Genomic DNA, 1140 nt, shown 5'->3' on the forward strand with positions numbered 1-1140 from the left:
TCAGGTGGTAAGGTAAAAAAATTAGTACGTAAAAGTCTGATGTTCAGCCTATATAAATTGGTATCTACTAGAATCATATACCATATATATTCTATAGTAGTTATTCAATTAGCATATTTCACCAATCCTAAAATGACATCAATAGTAAGGCATCTTTATGTTATGGTTTTTAGAAAGAAAATATGCTGCAAATTCAATTATGACCCAGCACCTTAACAATTTATACCTCTTGCTTGAGGTATAAATTGGTCTCACTACTCCCTTTTCTGTCCCTAAATATTTGGTGCATTCTCCTGGATAAAGTTGCAAGCAATTCCTTTGCAAGTCTGTTATTAACAAAACAGCTGTAGTCACTTGTGGGTATCTTCCCTTCTTAGTTCACATAAAATATTTGAATATATCTGTGCAAAAAATAAGTCACTGGAGTCATTCCTTCAGTGATGAATACTTGCTTCACTGATTTCAAAATTATATCCTAAAGCTTTGTTTCTGTGCCTTTCTTGGTACCCAATAACTTTTTCAGTACCAAATTATAATGTAACATTTTTGAAGCATTTTAAGCATAATTTAAACTTAACACATAGATTCAACATGTACATAACAATATTGAAATGACAAAGATGTGAACAGCCTTGACCAAATTTGCATATGTGCCGGCAAGAAAAACTACATCATTACTGCCTCCTGGCTGACTGCAATTTATAGGATGCCATCAGTTGTAAAAGCAGACAAGTATCTCCAAAACTCTTGATTTCAGTGATAATGAAAATTTGAAAAAAAAATGTGAATTTTAGAATGAAGTAAGGTAAGTCTTATTGAGGTGCTGGTGGTCTTCACTATGACCCAGAACTGTTGGTGAATTCAGTGATGCCTAAGATTGGAATGTTGGTTTTGTTATTTTGTTTAGTGAGTCAAAACTACTGAAGATTCATAATTGCTTTCTTTAGCTTAAAACTAGAGATAGATACATCAGTAGCCTGAAAAAGAAATGCCAGAAGGAATCTGAACAAAACAAAGAAAAGCAGAGAAGAATTGAGACCTTGGAAAAGTATCTGGCTGATCTTCCAACTCTAGATGATGTACAGAGTCAGAGTCTTCAGGTAACATGAAATAGAAGCTCGTCTTTAAATGACATGAAAA

At 33.3% G+C, this 1140-nt stretch overlaps 1 protein-coding gene across 1 annotated transcript in view; it reads left to right on the forward strand.

Moving 5' to 3' along the window:
• CEP85L (centrosomal protein 85kDa-like) overlaps window positions 1-1140 on the forward strand; it is a 143929-nt gene that overhangs the window by 109208 nt on the left and 33581 nt on the right. The window contains exon 7 of the mRNA XM_012650545.1: window positions 948-1100. Coding sequence (XP_012505999.1) covers window positions 948-1100 — 153 coding nt within the window. The remainder of the gene's footprint in view (window positions 1-947; window positions 1101-1140) is intronic.

The sequence above is a fragment of the Propithecus coquereli genome, unplaced genomic scaffold (genome assembly GCF_000956105.1).
Source record: "Propithecus coquereli isolate 6110/MARCELLA unplaced genomic scaffold, Pcoq_1.0 Scaffold331, whole genome shotgun sequence".
Lineage (NCBI taxonomy): Eukaryota > Metazoa > Chordata > Mammalia > Primates > Indriidae > Propithecus > Propithecus coquereli.